This window comes from Glycine max, chromosome 6, assembly GCF_000004515.6.
Source record: "Glycine max cultivar Williams 82 chromosome 6, Glycine_max_v4.0, whole genome shotgun sequence".
Classification (NCBI taxonomy): Eukaryota; Viridiplantae; Streptophyta; class Magnoliopsida; order Fabales; family Fabaceae; genus Glycine; species Glycine max.
This window is the reverse complement of record NC_038242.2, coordinates 10037470-10057874: the sequence shown is the minus strand read 5'-3', so window position 1 is coordinate 10057874 and position 20405 is coordinate 10037470. Positions and strand designations below refer to the sequence as shown.

At 31.2% G+C, this 20405-nt stretch overlaps 3 protein-coding genes across 3 annotated transcripts; 1 reads left to right on the top strand and 2 right to left on the bottom strand.

Annotated features, from left to right (window-relative positions):
* Nucleotides 1-1452: 1452 nt before the first annotated feature.
* Nucleotides 1453-6766, bottom strand: LOC100806693 (uncharacterized). The gene is made up of 9 exons (XM_003526634.4): nucleotides 6423-6766; nucleotides 6255-6320; nucleotides 5691-5771; nucleotides 5531-5584; nucleotides 5381-5449; nucleotides 2232-2294; nucleotides 2017-2099; nucleotides 1850-1915; nucleotides 1453-1743 (listed from the first exon to the last, which is right to left on the bottom strand). The coding sequence occupies exons 1-9, from the start codon at nucleotides 6636-6638 to the stop codon at nucleotides 1701-1703; spliced, it is 741 nt and encodes a 246-aa protein (XP_003526682.1). The 5' UTR covers nucleotides 6639-6766; the 3' UTR covers nucleotides 1453-1700.
* A 4162-nt stretch (nucleotides 6767-10928) lies between these two features.
* Nucleotides 10929-13093, top strand: LOC100806166 (glycolipid transfer protein 3). Its single transcript, XM_003526633.5, has 6 exons — nucleotides 10929-11586; nucleotides 11679-11734; nucleotides 11907-12037; nucleotides 12262-12397; nucleotides 12627-12770; nucleotides 12863-13093. Exons 1-6 carry the CDS (start codon nucleotides 11424-11426, stop codon nucleotides 12896-12898), a joined length of 666 nt encoding a protein of 221 aa, XP_003526681.1. The 5' UTR covers nucleotides 10929-11423; the 3' UTR covers nucleotides 12899-13093.
* A 127-nt stretch (nucleotides 13094-13220) lies between these two features.
* Nucleotides 13221-16968, bottom strand: LOC100805472 (endoglucanase 25). Its single transcript, XM_003527922.5, has 6 exons — nucleotides 16263-16968; nucleotides 15870-16177; nucleotides 15013-15489; nucleotides 14792-14924; nucleotides 14520-14692; nucleotides 13221-14425 (listed from the first exon to the last, which is right to left on the bottom strand). Exons 1-6 carry the CDS (start codon nucleotides 16642-16644, stop codon nucleotides 14069-14071), a joined length of 1830 nt encoding a protein of 609 aa, XP_003527970.1. The 5' UTR covers nucleotides 16645-16968; the 3' UTR covers nucleotides 13221-14068.
* Between the last annotated feature and the right edge of the window lie 3437 nt (nucleotides 16969-20405).

Below are 20405 nucleotides of genomic sequence, written 5' to 3'. Positions count from 1 at the left end.
TTTTTAATTTTTTAATCAAATCACTAAAAATTGTTTGGATTTAAAAACTAAATCATATTCTTCTATATATAAAACCGGTTTGGATTTTATTGAACTGGTTTTGAACCATAAATTGATTTTAAAACCAGTTTTAAAAGTGATTTTATGTGAAGTTTTATTATGTGAGATTATGGCTCTTAGAGCATATTAGGGTTTGTCTAGGACTCTTAGTAAATGTTTCTCTTTTCAATTAGGTTTTTTCATTCATAAAACTTGAAGCTAAGATCTTTTTTAAAGTGATTTAAGTTATTACTAAAAGTGGTTTAAAAAAAAACATTTTGGTTAGGAAGAAAGACAAAAGTAAAAGATACGATAGGTGAAAGATTTTTCTCTCTTCCACTTGGGTACAAACAGAGGGTAAAAAAATTAAATGTCGAGGAATTATTTTTGAATGCCTTATTGAATTAGCATAGCTTCTGCTCTTTTTATATCTGGATCCAGTGAATTCCCGAGGGAAGTTAAGAAAAAATAAACGTAGAAGCCAAGACTTCATTTGTTTACTATAAATAAGGCTATTAAAAAAAATTGGTGAAAATAAAGGCTACTCAAATGATACCTTAAAAAAAGGCTATTCAATCACAATTGAAAAGACTAAATTTTCCGGCATAAAATCATTTGGACTAGAGTAATAAGGGCACAAATTTAAATTACAGGTAAAGAAGGTTTTTCCCGTAAAGATGACAACTAGATAACGCTGGATCAGTAAAAAAAAGTGGAACCAAGATTAGTGGACAACTATAATACATGTAAATTAGTCTAAAAAGAAACAGATCGAGCAAAATATCTTGGTACTTTTTTGGGGTCCATGGCTTCATACTTTAAACTTTAAAGTTACTACTTCGTTCACTTGTTTCGCCACATTAAAATGATTAGGCCATTTACATTCAAAGAACTGGACCATGTTAATGATGATATATTGGTCTTTAGCAATCTGGAAATTTGGAAAGTATCAATTATGAGACGAATCACACGGACACCCCATGATGATTTTTCAATGATGCGTCTAAAAAAGAGAGGTGACAAACATGAGAGAGGATGTTAGTGTAATTTAATCTTCTATTGTATCTACATATTTAGAGTTTCATTTCTATATATTATTAATGTAAAGATTTGTATTTTTTTATGGAATAAAGATTTGTATATCGTCAACTAATTAAAAATATGATTTTTAATAATATAAAAGTTAATAATCTTATTATATATAATCAGATGACAAAGTAAAAAAAATTACATTGTTAGTACATTTAATTAAATTCATATTTTTAGTTGCAACTCTAGGCATGAATTTAAAAAACTAGCATTATTTTAAAGGATATGTAAATAATCAAATATCAAATCCCACATATTAGAAAATATCATAAATAGTTTATCAAAAAATAAAATATAATAAATATGGTTGTATTTCTAGGAGGATTGCAAAACAAATTCCCTTGTTATTACAATTAAAATGTATTCATTAGCGCGCACTATAGTATGCAACTTATTACTTATGTGAAATACACAGTAACTATAAGAACCACAAATGACACCATTTCCTTACAAGTCACACTGAATGGAAAGAAAATAAGGTGTAACAGTCTAATATGGTTAGTGACATTACATAAAGCATAGCAAACCTGAAAAAGAAACTTTTAATGAACAAAATAATTACAGTTTATCAATCAAAACTTCTTCCCTGGGTGCCACTTTATGCTGCATCCAACACTTCATGCAAATAGAGAAACAATGACCTTAAGCACGTGAATGCAACAGAGACCTAAACTTGAAAGATTCTTAAACAATTAAAAGGAGAAGAATATGAACAAAGTACCTAGGTTTTTGCTCTGATGGTACAGGTTGGCCACTAAGAACACGATCTATTGCCAAGCTCAAGTCTCTTTATGTAGAAAATCAAATGGTTAGTTGGTTACTACTGTCGAGAAATTAAAAACGGTCAATTAATTGTTCAATGCTAATACAATATAAGAAACCAACAACCTTCCAGTGACCGGTACATTATTACTTGGGCGTGAATCATCAAATTGACCATGATAAACCAGCTCAAACGGCCTTCGACCATCCTGTTACCAATCAATTAATTGATAAATATACGATATACACTGACATTTGAGGGCTTACTTTAACCCCAAATCAAAGTCATGCTGATCAATGAGCAATACAATGAACAATACTGGACATTGGCTTAATTTTACCTTTTTGAAAAGGTAAAATTCTGGTGTACAAACTGCTCCAAAATGTTGTGCAACATCCTGTGACTGCATCAAAATACATTCCATCAAATATCAGTGTTTTACCAAATTACAGACAAATATAACATCAGTTCTTCTAAGTCGGTTGCTTGCAATTAACTCCAGGAGCCAAAAAGTCATCCACAGCAAAGATTCAGTTCAATTTGAGTAATTGCTATCGGAAAAGTGCTTCCAGTTTTAGGATAAAAATGTTAATTGTGATATTCACATCATAAAAATAAACACATTAGTTTTTCAATTAAATAATTCAACAAAAACAATACTTGGTTCAGTTGGTTTCCACCTAAAGAGCCAAAACCTACACCTCCCCACCCTCCCCCATTTTCATTTAAGATATCACACCTGTAAGGACACATGTTTTAATAAGGAGAAACAATTCAGATTGACCTCCTTTTTCCATGATTCTTATGAATTTTCACTTTTCATGATTGATAACTACAAAATTTGAGTTAATTTGATAGTTAATTTTGACTAAGAATGATAATAATTTTTTTACTTTAACTTTGCAATTTTTTATCAGGCTCAGCGCATCACCTTGCATAGTGGTCAACTCACGCACTTATGCGAAGAAGATCCACGAAGAAGCCCAAAGGTGTATTTAGCGCGAAAACTCGTGTTAAGCACGAGGTCACGTGAAAATTAAACTAACTTAGGCTGAACCTATAAAAGGAGTAGGAAGAAAAAGAGAAAGACACATTGAGACACCAAGACTTAGAGCTCTCTAATGAATACATCTTATTAATTGTTATTCAGGAGCTTTCAATGCATTAAAAATAAAAGATAAAGTAGCAATATACCTCTAATTTATGGTTTCTTTTGCGAGATTTGTAAATAATTTATTTTTGTGTGAATTTATACAGTGGAAATTCCAATTTTTGTGACTAATGTTGAATTTAATTGGGATTTTAGACTAAAGAAGAAAAGATTTTGAAATGTTGCTGAAGGGCTCGCTCAACGAGCCAGATCGGCTAAGCGAGGCTCATCCGCTTAGTGAGGGAGCCAGACTCGCTAAGCGAGAACAAAACCCTAGAGAATGTTGAACCAGAGAGCAACGCGCTTAGCGCGCGACCAGCCCGCCTAGCGAGGATGTTGTCTCTTCTCTCGCTTAGCGCGTCCAAGCTCACTTAACGTACAACCACTTACTCTCGCTCAGCGAGACATGCTCGCTGAGCACGCTTTCGTAAGCTGAAAAGTCTTTAAAACACAGAGAATAAAGGGAAGTGAAAGGACAAACAACGTGAGAGGAAAGGAAGAAGACACTAAGGCTGAAGAGAAGACATTTTCTTCATACTTTTACCATTTTCTTTCATTCCAACATCATTTCACCTTTGTATTAAGCCCTCCTTGCTAATGGAGAGCTAAACACTTCATCGTTGGGGAGTTTTTCTACTGAGCACTCTTGATGTAAAATTTCTAACTATCTATTTAATGTTATTACTAGTGTTCTTTGCTTCTATCTGTATTTATTTTACATATTTGTGGCTTGATCACCCATTTATATGTTTTGTTAGGTTTTGAGTATTGGAAAATGCTTAAAGTCCTTAGAACTTGGTAGAGCAACTAGAAGTCTGCATTTCTAGGAATAGTGTGCAGTAATCTAGTAAATGTTGCATCTTGTGCGTAGTGCAGCTCGCTTAGAATGAGTTTGTTGAGGAATCCAGAACAAAACTAAGAGGATTAGACTCTTTCATGTGAGGAATTACGGTTAGAGTAATTTGACGGTGCAAGAACATTAGAGTAACATTAAATAGAGAAAAACCTATAGAGTTACGGCAAGAGAAAGTTCAGTAGAATACACTCCGACGTTTTTATCTTGATATTTGTTCTGTTATACAGTTTTGCGTTTGTTTTGTTATGTGTTTTTAAGTCTATAAAAATTAATTAAAGAATTTGAAACATGAATGAGTTCCTCTGCTTTATTTTACTGCAATTCAAAATGTTTTCAAACTGAATATGCGATATCTAAGTATAACAAATTCCCTGTGGACACGATATTCGGTCTTACCGTTTTAATTACTACTTGTGCAAATTGGTACACTTGTCAATTGAGCTAACAATACATCCTACGTATCTTAAATAGGGGAAACTCTCCTTCTATGTCTATTATCCCTTTCTCTTCCTTTATCCCTCTCTTCCCTTTTTCTATTCACATTAACCCCTAAAGTGTAAAGTTTTTCATGACAATGAGAGGCTAAACTCCCTCTGTTGAGCGTCTGATAGTCAATGCCCTTGTAATGCTCTTATTATCTGTTAAATGCAATTTCTGTTTCTATGACCTTTTTTTTGTTTTTCATCTTTATTGTATGGTCTGATCACCCATTCATTAGTTTTAGGGATTATACATTGGAAAATGATAAGTTCTAAAAAACTGAAAAAGTGCATCTAAACAATTCATTGTTAGGGATAAAATGATTTTGTTTTGCCTCTACATGCAAAGGGATTTGGGAGAAAAAATAGATAAATTATGCTCTTCAGGTTGAGTGTTCGTGGAAATTGGAATAGCATTAAATAGGAAAATATCTTAACATTGCATCAAGGGTAGTTAGGCATACTAGGCCCAACATATTTTAAATTCTGAATTTACCTTTAATCATCATCTTTATCATCTTTTAATTTAAATCTTTATCTTATTTTTTTACCTCTCTTTATCTTTTATTTTAAATTTCTTATCTTTTGCTTGTAAATTGGGTTTGCATCAATCTAAGTTCAAACAAAGTTCCTATAGATTAGACACTCCGACTTCTGATTACTTGAGACACTTTGGTGCACTTGTCAATGAGTTAACAATGATAGAGTTTGGAAAACTCTGTTTAACATGATTTTTAGTAGTAGGTTATAGTAGTTTCATACTCTCATTTATCAACATGAAATTCACCCCCACATTACAATGCAAACAAAAATCTAACTGTAGGCTAAAGGAGTCCAACTCAGATAATGTCACTGAAGAATGTAAAAGTATGTCCATAAAAAGGATGATTTTCATGACTGATCAGATAATAATATACAATTAGACAGGCAAAGCTGTGTAGACATCTGCGCATCTAATAAAGCAAGTGAACAAATAAAACAGATTAAGATTTACTTAAGCATACCTCATCATATAGGTATGGGAAAGGATAACCAAACAGTTTAGCATCTTCTGCCATGAATTCTGGACCATCCTGTGAGGCACAATTCCAACTTGCACAAATCATTCAATACTTTAAATGCAGCTTTATTCCAGGATATGAAGTTACTAGAACCTGGGGGTGTGTGGCTACGGAATTTGAAGATATGGCAATGACGGCAAGTCCTTTCTGTAGAAAAAGGATAGAATATTCTTATAACGGATTTTACTTGTGCAAGTCCAACCTGCTCCTGAAGAAGGAAAAATATTTCTTCCAGGGTAATTGATTTGACTACCTCCATATAGAACTTTGTAAGCTTTACAATGTCTTTTTTCAGGTGCTTAACAAATGGACAGTGATTGCATATAAACATAACCTGCAAGGCCACAAAAAGAGGAAAAACTGAGCAGGTAAAAATATCACAGTGTCACTAAATTAGCAAGAAGAGAAAGGTTTTACTAACACTCATGCTTTATGCATCATAATTCATAAGGAAGAGCCACTAAAACAGTTCATAAGACTTAGCCATAAAATGGTTTCCCTTAATTTTTGGTGCCTATACAACTCGGCAACTGGAACTAAATATCTTACATAAGTAAAGACATAAGAATCTCATAATTAAGCAGACAGGAAATTACTTACTAGCTGGTATTCATACATAAATGAATTATTGCATGAATATAGAACTTGCATGGAAATGCTACCACTGTGACAGTTAAATCTACTCTTTTCCAATTATATATTTAAGGCTTCAAACATAACATAAGAATAATCAGTGAAGTGAGAAAAACAAAGAAAGTTGATTAAAAAAAAAAGAAAAAAAAAAAGCATAAAGAATGGAGACTAAGTGGCATCCTACCAGTAGAGCTGGATAAGCTTCAAAATCATCCAATGTCCAGGTCGTCCCGGTAAGGGGCTCCGGAAGCTAATTCAATTTCAATAAAAATTAAAATAAATAATTCAATTATTCCATGTTTCAAAGAAAATATTAACCAAAAAAAAAAGTTGGAATGGGGAAGGTAAATACCTGAAATTGTGGGGTCCTGAAACCCAAGGTAACACCTTTGGACTCAATTCTAGCAGCCCGAACAAAAAGCCTTATTGGGTGTGAATTTTTGTTGAGTTGCAAGCGTGGTGGATGAAAACCAAGTTTGGAAACAGAGCATGCTGCACTTGCAGAAGAACCTAACTGCAGAAAAGGTGACCCAATTGAAGACACTTTGAGTCTCAGTCTCAATGCCATTGCTGTGCTGGGTTACTCACTCCAACTCCAACCTCAATTCTCCATCATCAATATTATCATCTTCTTCTTCAATCACTCTGTTTCTTTTCTGGTCTTCGTTTTTCCACACTTTTGGGTTGTGCTGGTCCTAGTAACCACTCTTAATGGGCCTATTTTGTAACATGGCCCACTTATTAAAACCCAAGTACTTCGATTAGAAATGAAACCATCAGGCTCGATAAAAAAATAAGGAAAAAAAACTCTTTTTAGCTTTAACCCATGAAAATATATAAATTATATGTTTTATTTTAATAATTATTAATGCAAATTTTACACTATTTAATTTTAACATTTTTAGATTATCATGATATCATATGAATATTTATCGACTATGTCCATCACTTTATTCGTTCAATAAATTTGATTAATTATTTTTAATAAAATATTTTTTAATCATATTTTTTCATTCACAATAATCAAATATGAAATTATGCTTAAGCAATTTCAACTCAATTTTACTTGGATTAAAGACATATTAATATTTAGTTATAATATGAAAACATATATAATTAAATGATGTATTGTTTTTTTTATAAACCATAAGAATATTCTTTAAGAGATATCGGGTAGGATTATTATTGATAATAAAAATTTTTATTTGAGTATTTTATGATGCTTATATTGTGTACTTGAATTTAGACTCATTTATTAAGCTTAAATAACCTCGTGTCATTCGATTCGCGGTGGTGATATTAATTGATATTATTTAAAAAGTTTATTATGACAATAAACAAAAATTAAAATAAAATAAAATTGAAGCGTATAAGTTTCAAATGAAATAGACGTAGAGGAGCCCATTGCACATGCCACAACAACCGCATTATTTACAGGGAAAGAACATATAATTAGTCAATTAGATTAAATACGAGGTTGGTTTCCTTCAATTTACCAGTAAAGGAAGGTGGGACCACAGTTTGGACTTTGGAACTCCTATTGAAAATACTAATAAATTTGTAAACTCAACTGGGTTTATATTTTTTGCCGACAACCATAAATTATCATTTGTTTTTGGGCGGAGATATTGTTTTTTGTTTGTAAACAAACAATGGAAAAAAAGCTTCATTATTTAGGACTCACCTGATTTAGTTAGATTGATGAAAGACAATGTTGTTTCTAAAAAGCAAACATCATTTTGTCTTAATTTTTTTTTAAAAAAATCATCCTTTTAATTAAAAAAAAACATATTCCATGATATTTTTTCTCCAATTATTTCTCTTTATTATTTTTTTTGAAAAGAATTCATATTTTGTCACCATTATTATCTCCCCCTCCACAATAATATATTTCATTTTCACTAGCATAAAAAATATCTATTTCATCATTTCCCCCCATAATTATCTCTCTACTTTTTTTATAAGAAAAATTATATTTTTATCTTTATTATTGGCCTCGTCTTTTACCATCATTGTTATTTTTTCCTCCATTATTATTGTTGTTTCATAATTTTTGTCATTATTATCAAACAATGATGTGATAACCATGATAATGATAATGACTACAATAGAAAATGTGGAGACAATGATAATAATTATAATAAAAACATTAATAGTGATGGTCATAAAGGCTATCATGACAACACTAACAATAAAATTAGTAAAAGTAAAATTGATGTCAATTGTCAATTGATGATGATAACAATGATAATGATGTTTATGATGATGAATTGATGATGATACTAATGGTGAGCGTGGTGATGAAAATAGAGATGACCACAATAGTAATAATAAATAATGATTTTATTTATTTTAAAAAATATAATAGGAGAGATAATTGGAGAAAAGATAATGAACAAGTTTGTTTATTTAAATTGAAAAATGTCAAATTATTTATTAAAATTAAGACAGAAATAATAAAATTCTTAAATCAATGGGTGTAACAAAACTCATAATATATGCACGCATGCAAATGTTAGCTAAACCCATTTATTAAATATTTTTTTAATATAATTTTATATTATTAAATTATTTTTAAATATATCATATTTTAGCTTCTCAAATATATATATATATATATATATATATATATATATATATATATATAGTTAAAAAAATATCTTAGTAATTAATACTTAAATTGCTTCAATTAATATTACATACAATAAATTATTTATAAGTAGTCTTTAAAATTGATTTTTATTAATTAAAATAATTAAGACATTTTAAAATTAATTATTTCTGAATGTACATGTTTTAAATACTTTTAAATATAATTTTCGTTATCTTTGAAATAAATTTAGGTTGATTAAATTAATTTATTATTTTTATACATGTAATCTCTAATTGAGTGAGACAATTAATTTTAAACGAATTTAATTTTTCAAATATTTTATCAAAAAACTTTTAATTTGTGAGTGATTAATTTCAAAATTATTGGATCAAATCTCAAATTAATTTCAAAAATAGTTCGAGTGATTATTAATTACTTGTAGTTTTAATAATACGTGAAAAGTAAATATTATTGTGATGATATCGGATTGCCGTCTTTAGATATTAATTTGTATTAATGATATTTTGTAATTTAAAATTCAAACTGAAACTAGTGTCATCTTTCCCGGATCAGTAATTAAATAAATCAGAAAAATATAATTAGGCTAAATTAGTTTTTTTTCCTCTAATTTATTATTTAAGTTTAATCTAATCCTTTAATTTTTGTTTTGTTTAATTCAATTCTCTAATCTTTAAAATCAATTCAATTTGATCTTATAGTTTATTTTGGTTTCAATTTAATTCTTTAATTTTTAAAATTGATTATTTTTTTTGAAAAATATGTATTTTATGGCAATTTAAAATTACTAGGTGATGATTTTGAAAAGTGTGATTTTTTATAAAAAGTGTGATTTTTTATAAATTAAATTAAATGATCAAATTAAATCAATTTAAAAAGTTAGAAAATCAAATTAAACTTAAAAAAATTAAAAGACTAAAAAAAACTAATTTAACAATATAATTCTGCAACTTCCAAAAGAATCTAACACGTTCACACACACTTCCATATCCATATATATACATGTGTATGTATTATGAAGTCCATATCCATATATTACACATATATAGAATTGTATTTTCTATTGTAGATGAATAGCCCGTACGTAATTAATATCAAAATTTCAGCAAGTTATGTTCTTTCTAACGTTTTACGTCATGGATGACGGACGACTTTAATAAAAGGCACACAAGAAATATAATTCTGTTCTTTAAGCACATTAACATATTTCCATTTGTCTATCTAGCATGATTTAATAGTACGTTGATTAAAATTTATAAACTTAAGTTTAGGTTATAACTAAGTTTATAAATTAAGTTTGTAAAAGTATTTTAAGTTTTGTTTATCCAAATTTAGTTTTTAGAATAAATTTTATTTTGGGATGTAATCAAGTGTATGTTTGTGTACCATGATTTAATAGTACATATTTTGGAAAACAAACATGCTCTATATATGACTTTCAAACATATTTTTGAAATACTCTTATCGAAAATTTAAACATACCTTTACTCTTATTCTTTGAATGCTATCGTTGGGTCGATTTGATATAAGACACCCGCAATTTCAAAACTTATCCAATTAGCATACTTCCATTTAAATTTTTAAAAAATAATAAATATATTTTTAGTGTAATTTTTTATACCCTTATTTAGTTATAGATTATTATATATAATGATAAAATTATTAATTATTATCTTAATTATTATAAAAATCATATATAAATTATTTATAATTGATTATTACATTGTTAATTGTACATAAAAATTAAACTCTTTTAAAAAGAGAAAAAAAAAATATACACACCATACATTTTATTTTGTGTATTGATTTTAAACTTTTAATTTGTCCTGACTGTTTTTAAATAAATTAATTTAAAATGTATCGATAGTGTACATATTTTTTTGAAATAATTACTTCAACAATTGTATCTAAACTATAAATTGATTTTTAATTATTTAACAATAATCTATAGTTGTAGTTCATTCATATATATATATATATATGGGGACCTAATTTATTTTAACTCAAACAAACTTGTCTTGTCCTTGTAATGAACTATATTTTTTCTGTTCATCAATCATCATATGCCACGGGCCTAAGGAGTAGTACATTCTCCCCCAATTTTGAAAGCATATCCTACTATTGTCAGTCCTGACGCAAGGCCCAATATTTAACACCAAAATGTATAAATTCTAAGTAGCAGTAACAACTAGTGTTAATGCCAGCAACAGATAAACGGCTAGAATCTTAGGCCTTGTCAATTTTCAGCAATGGGACCCATACAAATTTGATTTATTCGGATAATGTTTTATTAACACAAGGTAAGAGAGGGATTGATGATAACTACAAGGTCAAATAAAAAGTCACCATCAATGACTTACAGGGGAAACTGATAGCACAAGAATATTATTAACAAATCAATAGAAAGGAAAAAAAAAAGAGTTGAAGCCAAACTAGCTGTTTTACCAGATGTGAAGAACAATTAAATAATTGGCACGGTGGGCAAAGCAAGATTCAGTCATTGGTTGAACCACTTGATCAAAATTTTGAAAATTTCTCTTTCTATCTCTCTCTATCTGGGAGCAAGATAATATATAATTGAAACAATTAATTGCAGTTGGAAGTTCAAGGTTTCAAGCTAGCTAGAGGTATTTATATAAAGCCCAATTGGGTGGTATTGGAAGCTATACACTAACATAACATATATGTTTGTATATAAGAGAAGTGGAAGAGGGAGAGTGAGGGAAGGTAACAATAAGGGAAATGAAGAGGAGCAGAGATATGGAGAAGAGATCAGAGATTAAATCTGCAATTGAAGAGTTGTCTATGCTGGTTATAGTCAAACCTGAAGGAAATCATGTCATGATTGCTCACATCCCCACCAAGCCTTTCCTGTCTCTATGTCACTTGGTTCTACAAGTTCTTGGTGGGTTTACACACTTTGTTTATATTTGAAAACATGAATGTGATGTAACACCAAACACATTGTCATTATGCTTGATTGATGCTCTCTTGCAGATAAGATAGGACCAACGATGGCCGTTTTGAGACAAGACGTTTCCCAGAATATTAAGGTACATGCAGATTAAATTCTAAACTCTTAATTGAATCAGTTCACTTGAAGGGAAACTATCTCTGTATGAGGTGTATTGACCGGTAGTTTTTCAGTTAACATATAATTGCACATTGATCGAACAGCCAACTACCAATTATTGGCTTATGCTATTAAGTTATGTGTCACTGCAGAGGTTGGAAGTGATGCATGAATTGAATCCCTCAATGAATTCAAATTTGGTTGAAATATTGAAATCAGAAGCTAGCAAAGGCAAATCAAGGAAGAGGTCTAGTTGTAGTAAAGCCTTTCTTTGGCTCACTAGGTAAACATATATTATGTTGTTGCTTTCTTTTCCTATTATGTTATTCCCTCATACTTGGGTTTAGGTTGTTTCATCAGTTTCAGCTCTAAAAATTGTTGAGAAAAATAAAACAGGCTAACAACTGTTACTCAGATTAAATAACAGCAGAAATAATCTTTCCTTGTATAGTGTATACTTTCCTTATGTGTAAATTGCTTAATGAATACAGATGTGCCACTCTGCAGGTCCCTGGATTTCTCCTCAGCATTGTTAAAATCACTAGAAAACGATCCTAAAAAGGATATGGAGCAAATAGTTCAAGAATGTTATGATGTAACCTTGTCACCATGGCATGGATGGATTTCGTCAGCCGCTTTCAGAGTAATAACCATTTGTTCCTTTCTTCATTTGTTCAATCATGTTTATGCTTTTGATGGATTTTACAGGCTAACCTATATGTTTCATCTCAGCTTGTCTGGTCCAGGGAAATTTATTTATTAATTTTTTTACCTCATGAAATTCTGTGCTTTATGTAAAACTTGCCTAGTTAAGATCAGTGACCAAAATTGTGCAATTGGTTCTTGCTGAACTAACAGAAATAGTACTGCAGGTGGCTAAAAAACTAGTGCCAGATAGTAAAACTTTCATGGATCTCCTCAAGGAAAAAGATGAAAACTGTGAAACCCTAAAGGAGAAAATGCAGATCTTGGTTTCCCTGCTTGTTCCTTTTCTTGAGGATGTTCATTGTATTCTTGTAAGCATAACTTCATGCTTCCTAACATAACATCAATCCGTCATGTTCATTCAATTTCCTTTCATCTTACTTCATGAATATTTATTTTGCAGAAAGTGTATAACTTGGACAGGATTAAGTCAACCTGAAGATAGAAGAACTAATGTGCAGTTTTGTGTAGGGTATATTTTGGCTTCATTCCCCCACTGTTTTCATGTAAATAGCTTGTATAGTAAAATCTTCGTCAACACAGCTATGTCGTAATTACAAGTTTGGTTTCTGCTGCTCGATATAGATTTTATACATCAAATTTGTAAATGTTGAATTCCAAGTTTTATTGTCTACTTGAAAGATCTAATTTATGGCCATGTTACATCCAAGCATGTAAAGTTTTTATTTATTTATAAATGTTAGTTTATTAGTTTTGTTAGAAATGTCAATTGGAGTAAACATGCGACTTCTTCTCCATCCCTTCTTCCTTCACCCTTTACCAACCACTAGACTGACCTAATGTCTCCCCAAAACGTGCAAAGTTAATTAATGTTGAATATGAAAAATGTGAAAGTTAAATTTATACGCAAGAAAGGGTGAATCGTGATACTTCTAGAAAACCACATTGAGATAAAGTTAGCTTTCAGTTTCATCCACAGGCTTACATTCCCTGCATTAAAATTTCATCTAAATTTGAAGGATGGAGATTTTATGGATCAAACTCATCCGTGAGATCAAAGAGATTCATGCTATTTCAATAATGATTTACAATACAGTTAAAAAGAAATCCACTGCTTGATGGTCATAGTTGAGTGATGTCTATGAGCACAACCATTTCTTCTTATATTGGGTAATAGAAACTTAGAAAGGGCATGCTTCAGTGTAGTGCTCGCACAAATTTTCAAAGATAAAAAATGATAGGTCTGCATATGGTTTAACTTATTAACGGAAGTCTTGTGATTGCAAATACGTCACTCTCTTTTTCACTTTCCTAAGATTTGTTACTTCCACAGACAGGATATTTCTATTTTATTTAGAAGAAATGCCAACCTTGAAGATATCATTAAACGTTCCTCCAAATAAAGTGGTCCGCACGAACAGATTTTTTTTTTATTTTTCACAATAATTTCACGAGTGAATACACTCAATTGAATAATCATACATTCATTGCGTAAAAAATCTTATATTTCCAGGTCTTTCCTCACACAAAATTGCATGGTAGTTGAGTGAACTTTACATTAGATGACAAGTACAGCATGATTAAAATTCCATCAATCAAATGATTGATGTTCAATGCACATGTTCCAATGGACATGTTCAAATATAGATCAAGTCCATCCCCACAATGAGTTTTTCAAGTCACGTGAATTATAAGGAGGATCTTGAAGTGCAATAAGTGCTGCAACTAAGCCAGCATTGCTTGCTATGTTTGGCTCAGTGAACTTTTGGTTGGTCCTTTGATCCACGAAATTGTCATTAGTGTCTGGTCCTCCCACCATGGCTCCCAAAAGAACCTGTGGATTTGGATCTTTAGAGTTTAGCCATTTCTTACCATCTTCACAACGGTAGGGTTGGTTATTCCAAGGGATTGATGCACTTCTGTGATGAACCTGGAGAGGAAACCTGTCACCATAGCCCACCAAATAACTCATTTTCATAGGGTTTTGCCCCAAGATGTAGCTAACCTGAAGAGCACATAACAGAAGGAAGCATAATTAGTTTTTTTTTCCCAATTTTTAGGCAACAATGCAAATAGTGATCAGGAGGCTAGGAATTTGCCTGAGAAGTAGCAAAATCGTGAAGCATTTCCACCGAGAATGCATCAGTCTTGCAACTTGCACCAGACATTTTGAGATGATCAAGGTAATCACTGTACAATTTACTGAGAAAGGATGCTGTAGCAGCATACTGGAGTAATGGACCATTATCTGGTTTCAGGATAATCAATCCACCTACCATTATGTTTAATATGAATCATATACGTAGATAAATGAAGCAAATAATTCAAAACAAGCTAATGGTGTGTGTTACAATTGATCAGAGAACTATACCAGGTGTCCTGCTAAAGTATTTATTGAATAGATAAGAACACATGAGGGCATCGGTAGAGTTTGATGAGAGTTTCAAAGCATCCTCATGTGGGAAGCCAGGATCACGGAAGAATCGAATACCGGTAAGCAAAATCTACAAAGATCAGTTTAAAAAGAAAACTATGCTAAGATTTCTTCTCAAATTCTCCTGAAAATTCAGTTTATGTGTCTATTAAAGTTACCTCCACAGCATTGAGCTTGTTATTCCAATAAACAACCCCTTTGTCAACACTTGGTTCATCACTCTTGGCTGATAAAAAAATTTCAGTTGCAGTTGCAAGGTAATCAGCGTTTTCAGTAGCAAGAAATAACCAAGTTGCTCCCCAAGCCAACTCATCTTTGTAGCTAGTTGAGTTATAAAGCATTCTTGCTTGTTTTCCACATGCATCAACCATGGTGTAGGTCCCGTGTTCTGTAGGATCTTCACTTGTGATCGCCTCAAAGAGGCTTTCTGCTGCTTGGATAAGTCTCCTTGAGTAATCCTTGTCTTCTTCAAATACCATCGATGATGCAGATAATGCTGCCACAATTTCACCAGCTAAATCTGAAGCAGAGGCATCACAAATTGAAACTGGTCTCTCATATGTCATATCTTCAGGTCGTTGCCAGCAACTCACATCATTTTGCTCATTGTTATTATTACTAATGGTACTTCCAACCTAATGAAATTGAATAAAACAAAATAGAACAATTTCTTTTTGTAGCTATTTGTATGTAATAAAGAATAGGAGTTATGGTACAAAAATGATAATGAGTCTTCTCATTAGTCTCATGTCATATTTTAACATGATTTGAGAAATGGTACCAACACTCTCTAATACACTTTTTTGAATACTCTCTAGTCTTCTACTATTGATTGAAATTTATGTGAAATTACAAAATTTTGCAGGTTCTACTTATACAATGAGTCTCATTTTGAAATTTCTACTAAATTTTAACCCATAATAAAGAATGTATTGTTAGCACTTTTCTTTGAACATGACTGTCATATTATCATATAAATGAGAAGATCCATTCCCTACAAAAAATTATAACTTGCCTGGGAATACAGTGTAAGGTTTGATCCAGCTGTTGAACTTGGGGGAATGAACACCTTGAGCAGGTAGTCACTACCCCATCTGATGATGTCCCTCACATGATCAAGCTCACCAATATCAGCATATTTACTATGATATTCAATAACAGTCCAACTCAACAAGGTCATAGTATAAGCTGTGGTGAAGGTAAACTTAATGTTGTTGCCAGAATCATAAAATCCACCAGTAAGATCAGTCTTAGCCAAATTCCCATCCTGTAATCCTGAATCTCCTCTAAATTTCACTGGACTGTTCCTTGGATAGTGTCCAGCTGCCAAAAATAAAATTCATTGTTGAACTACACCAAGACAAAAAACAAAGAAGGAAATGTGTAGCAGCACAAAGAGAAGTAGTACATTTTTGAGCATCATAAAACGTTAGAGCCTGGTTTATTGCCAGTTTGAGATTGATTGAAGACCCTTGATGCTTGTGCTTCTGAGGTAAAAAGTGTGCCAGCAGAACAGCTGCCAAGATGGCAAAAATTATTGCTACCAAAACAAAAATAAAAATATGAAAGTGCTTCCTGTCAGTGATAGCAAGATTGAAGTCAACAGATTTTGGATATTGTGAAGGGATAGATTCATAGGCGGTGGAAGAATTAGGAGCAAGTTTAAAGTCTAGTGCTATGGAGTTCCAGCGGCTCGCTGAAGGAAGAAGTCGACCTGACTCTGAAACTGTGTGCACATATCTCACAGGTTCCCTCTCAGACTCAAAAGTAGATGACTCTGTTGGTGGCATGATTGATGAAGATTGCTATATTTGGATGTGTTAAGGTAGAAAATGAAATGAACAAAATAAATCATGCACTCTCATAGAAGAATTTGGCTTCTAGGTTCTATCTAAACTTACTTGTTTTGCCAATAAGATAAGTATATGCAGTTATGCACATACAGCTGGTTGGGAAACAAGGCTGAGAAATTTGGAGAACACGATCTTATTTGTTGGTATATGGTTTATGAATGATACTTTTCTGCAAAATTCTTACATCTCACAACCAATCACATTAATTATACCATTGCTTTTATCTGAGTTTAGCTCCGACCTTTTCCAAATAAAAGGGTTCCAATTGGCTGTAGAAAGTTAGAAAATAATCTCTGTATAGCGTCCACAACCATAAATGTATATGGTCTTGGTGTGGAATAGTATATATGTTGCTCTAATGAAACAGATGAATTTCAAAGAAGTATATTTTTTAAGGTTAACATTGGCTATTTTTTATTTTTTTTATCCATTGAAATAAAAAATAGTATGAGAGGTTCTACACAACTTACCCATTCAATCAATTAAATTAGACCTCTTGATTAATGTTGGTTATTTTGATAAAGTATATATATTTATTTTTTTTAACAATGATATTCTAATATATATTATTGTGAGACTAATTGTAACTTAAGATTTTTTTCAAAAAATAATCTTCTCCAAGGGTTTGATATAGTAGGCCTATTTGGTTCACGTAAACTAAACTATGCTAGTAGCTTAGCACACTACAGATTATCTGATAAAAACAGTTAATAAATAAAAAAATTGATGCTATATATTCATTATTTGTGTGTTTTTGGTAACCGTAGCATGTTGGAATTGGTTTGGGTTGATATTCCAAAGCATGGGTTTGTCTTTTCTGTGCCGTCCAAATTCTAGCATTATATGGATTATCCCTAGAGTAAAGCCATACAATTAAAGGAGAATATTTACTTATAGCTGCCAAAATTGTAATAGTGTAATAGTAGTAACAATTAAGCTAAAAAAGTTGAAGCAGAATGAACAATGCCTCGTCCTCGGCAGAAATATGAGACATAAGAACGGGGAGTAGACGAGACAAAATAATTTGAACTTTGGGACGCCTATCTTCTCGACCAGTTCCTTTGTTTGTTACTTTAATGAGAAAATTTTGGTTTGACCAAATTATAGTGGGATTTTTCTTAATATGTAAATAACATGGTAAACATCAAGAATTTAAGATATTTAATAGATAATTTAAATTTATTTTATTTTATCTCCACTCTAAATATCGAATCATTTCTTCACTCAATTTTGGTAAGGGTGTGTTAACTTATAAGTTAGCTGAAACTTATAAGGTAACAGAAAAGATAAAAACTTATAAGTTAACTAATTTAATAAAAAAATATTTAATAAATGTAAAATGATGATCGGATGATGCAGCAGTGGTGTGACAGTGGTAGCTGGAAAACGCAAAGATCACCATGGAGTGTTGGAAAAAAAAGGGGAGAATGGGGAAGATCCAAGTGGGCCATTTATTTAGATTTGAGTCAACTTAGCCAACATAAGGCATTAATTATGCTTTAGGAAAAAACTGACAATAAAGCTTAATTAATGCACGACATATTTTGAATTAATTTCTAACTTAGCGTTAATTTTGATAAGCCGAATATATGTAGTTGATACTATCTGCAATTAATTTTAACCAATCAAATCAATTAATATCATTAATTACCATGTAGTGTTGACCAGGTGAACACTACCATAAATATCGCTATTAGTGTTGGCTTTGTTGATGCAAAAACAACACTGATTTGAAATTAGAGTTGATTTAAGTCAATGCTAGATAGTTTTATTTAAATATTTATTTTTGAAATTTTGTGTTAGACTTGCATTGGTTCAACTTATGCCAGTAGTGTGAGTGTCAAGGCTGATGCTACTTAATGGATGTTTTTTTTAGGAGACTTAATGGACGTTAAAACATGCGTGTAATTTAATCACAAAACTTTACAATCAAGACTCAAAAATAAAGGATAGCTTGAAAAATAAATTTATAGAAGCAACATGTCATACATTAAGGGAAGTCGTAATCTATCCCTGTACATCCCTTTGTCTAATAGTAGGATTTTATTTGTTTTACTCACAAGCTGTCATTTGAAGTGTATTTTCTAAATCCTCTAGTGAAAAATTCAAAGTGAGAAATACAAAAATCTAGTATAGTAATTACCGCTGTTCAATTTGAATTGCACTATGCCTAATTGTATTTACAGTTTATCTGGACGGTTAAATAATATTAATGAACTAAACTCACACTGAACTGAATTGATTGATATTAAATTGTTTTGAACTATTCTCTAAATTACTAGTCGAACTGTTCCAAACTGTTTTAAAATGAATGGAACTATTTTTTAGGATCATTTATTTTGATAAATGTTAGGGAAGTGATAAGGAGCTGCAGAAGACATACTCAAGGAGAAAGAACCAAAGGTGCAAGCAGGGGTGCAAAAAGAGGGAAAAAACCCAAGAGAAAAATATCAAAACCTGCATACCTCAGTGAGTATATCTGAGGGGTGATTTTGGCACTGCAAATCCATCCTTAGTGATATTGTCGGGAAGCAGGGAGCAAGCATAACCAACTTGATTCTGTAAATATTCCTTACAAAAGATAAGAAATCCATTAGTGAGGAATAGTATAAATAAGCATGCAATAATACTATCAGAATCATGAAATGAATGAAAAGTCTCCCTTGCCTTTTTCTTCTGTTCTTCTTCCTTGGAGGTCTCTGCCTCGAAACCAGACTTGCTTGATAACAAGTAACAATAAACAACTTTTTATTTTTACTTTTAAGAATGATTTGATGGTATATTATTGAGTATAAAGATAAAAATATCTTTATATACATTACATCTCATTCCTTATTTATTTTATGTATTGAATCTTAGATTTTTTTTATTATAGTATTTTTAATTGAAATAGTTTGTATTTTAAATACACCAACATAAAAATTTGACATAATTTACCAATATAAAATTTTAATTTTTATCAAAATATAACATAAAAACAGAACAAATTATCAATTATGAATAATTTTATTAATATTTAAGAAATTGCTCATATTCATTACGACTTTTAATTAATGCCCATTACGTATAAGTGCAGAGACATCATCCTCCTAAAAAAATGAGAACAATTTTCTCTGGCAATCTAAGAAATTTCATTGAAAAGTGTGGGTGAGTAGGGGCGATAGGATTCCGCAGTGGGCACCATGCAGTCATAGAGCCTTTACCGCTTTATGTTTTGTTCTTTTTAAATGTCAGCACACTGATTTTCAGTTCGTAACTAAGTTTATAAGTTCACTGAACAGTTCCTTTTGGTAGTTCAGTTTTTCTTACAATAGATCAGTTTTTTAAAAAGCAGTTCAGGGCAGTTCAGTTTATTTTGAATAGACCTAATGGTAATGCAAAGCAAATTTTTAGAAAATCCGTAGGGCAAATAATAGGACCGCCCTCAATTTATTTTCCTTTTTATATACTTGACCAAAGAAACATTAGACAAACACTTATGCATACATTCACTTGCTTTAGAGATTAATAATTTCCCTGATTTTTTTTGTTTAAAAATAATTTTAGTATCTGATGAAAAATCTTCAGGTAGTGATAATCCCCCTAAAAAAAATCTCGTGAGGTTTGAGTTTGTGTTCAATTTGGTTAGGTAAAACTTAGAAATACTTGGCATATCAACATTTCATAATAATCCCCACAAAAAGGTTGGTTCCGATTAT

Excerpts from the sequence above, each read along its gene's own strand:
- LOC100806693 (XM_003526634.4), bottom strand. The coding sequence starts at position 6,638 with ATGGCATTGAGACTGAGACTCAAAGTGTCTTCAATTGGGTCACCTTTT. Across the intron at positions 5,585-5,690 it reads TTACAAAGTTCTATATGGAG|AAAGGACTTGCCGTCATTGC; the intron begins GTAGTCAAATCA and ends CTTTTTCTACAG. Across the intron at positions 5,450-5,530 it reads CCGTAGCCACACACCCCCAG|GATGGTCCAGAATTCATGGC; the intron begins GTTCTAGTAACT and ends TGTGCCTCACAG.
- LOC100806166 (XM_003526633.5), top strand. The coding sequence starts at position 11,424 with ATGAAGAGGAGCAGAGATATGGAGAAGAGATCAGAGATTAAATCTGCA. Across the intron at positions 11,587-11,678 it reads CTTGGTTCTACAAGTTCTTG|ATAAGATAGGACCAACGATG; the intron begins GTGGGTTTACAC and ends GCTCTCTTGCAG. Across the intron at positions 12,038-12,261 it reads GCCTTTCTTTGGCTCACTAG|GTCCCTGGATTTCTCCTCAG; the intron begins GTAAACATATAT and ends GCCACTCTGCAG.
- LOC100805472 (XM_003527922.5), bottom strand. The coding sequence starts at position 16,644 with ATGCCACCAACAGAGTCATCTACTTTTGAGTCTGAGAGGGAACCTGTG. Across the intron at positions 16,178-16,262 it reads GTTTTATGATGCTCAAAAAT|CTGGACACTATCCAAGGAAC; the intron begins GTACTACTTCTC and ends TATTTTTGGCAG. Across the intron at positions 15,490-15,869 it reads ACCTTACACTGTATTCCCAG|GTTGGAAGTACCATTAGTAA; the intron begins GCAAGTTATAAT and ends CAATTTCATTAG.